The sequence below is a fragment of the Helobdella robusta genome, assembly GCF_000326865.2.
Source record: "Helobdella robusta unplaced genomic scaffold HELROscaffold_324, whole genome shotgun sequence".
Classification (NCBI taxonomy): Eukaryota; Metazoa; Annelida; class Clitellata; order Rhynchobdellida; family Glossiphoniidae; genus Helobdella; species Helobdella robusta.
In genome coordinates, this window is record NW_008704601.1 from 4,182 (window position 1) to 5,272 (window position 1,091).

The 1,091-nt window shown below is 32.4% G+C and overlaps 1 protein-coding gene across 1 annotated transcript in view; it reads left to right on the forward strand.

Moving 5' to 3' along the window:
* Positions 1 to 438: 438 nt before the first annotated feature.
* Positions 439 to 1,091, forward strand: part of HELRODRAFT_184340 (hypothetical protein) — a gene marked incomplete at both ends in the record, with an annotated part of 4,225 nt that continues 3,572 nt past the window's right edge. The window contains one exon of the mRNA XM_009022667.1: positions 439 to 1,018. Within this exon, the coding sequence (XP_009020915.1) occupies positions 439 to 1,018 (580 nt within the window). The remainder of the gene's footprint in view (positions 1,019 to 1,091) is intronic.

Below are 1,091 nucleotides of genomic sequence, written 5' to 3' on the forward strand. Positions count from 1 at the left end.
CTTACCAAACTAATTTTTTCTTTTCTTTCTATCTTTCTTTTTTATTTTTTTTTTATTTTTCTTTTTTCTTTTTTATTTTTTGAACATTATGAACAAATTTTGTTTTATTAATTAGTTAAATTGACAATTGAACAGTATCATTTCTGTTAGTTAAGTTGCCGCACAAACCCTGTGGGCTTCTGGTTTTACTTCAAAAAAATAAATAAAAAATAAATAAATAAACTATTACACGCCATGAGTAAGCACGGGATCATCTTTTTCAATGTTTCACTCGTTGATGGTACTGCTGTTAATGTCAGAGATGTAGTTACTATCATCATGACTGATGCTTTTATTATTATTATTATTATTATTATTATTATTAATTTATTGTCATGTTGTTGCGGGAAATATTGCAAGGGCCGAAGAGGTCTTATAATGCATCAACGTTCATGCAAAATGTTCAAAACACTGAGAGTTACAAATAAAAAATCAAACCATGAAAATGACTGCTCCAGTTCACCCTCTTCGCCACTGCTGCCAACCTCCGCTTCAGCATCCGACACTGATCCGTCGTCTACGTCAACAGAATCAACTGATGTCGATACATCTGAATCATTGCTTCCGGGCGTCAAATTGCCAAGAACAGAGGCAGAATGGACCGAAGCCAACGACTACTTTCGAATCCATCGAAGCGATTTCTCAGATTTCGGCAACTTGAACGACGTCACGATCAAATTTCAAAATTTTATCTACAATTATTTCGCCACAAATTATGGTATAATTGAATCCCCATCCACCATAAAAGGAAATAATTCGAATAAATCAATTAAAATTTTAAAAAAAGAGTTAAAACAACTCAAGTTCTTAGGCCACAACAACAATAACTTCGATAAACAAATTAGCGAAAAAAGTAAAGCTATTCGATTTAAATTAAAGTCAAAAAAATCGGCACCTAATGAAAAAACGCATGACATCTCAACGCAACTAAAACAACGGTTTTGGAAAACATGCAAATCGCAATTCAACAAGTCAACAAGTTTGTCACCTCAATTTAATTCTAACGAATGCAAGAAATATTTCCATTCAATTTTAAGTAATTCTCCAAACAA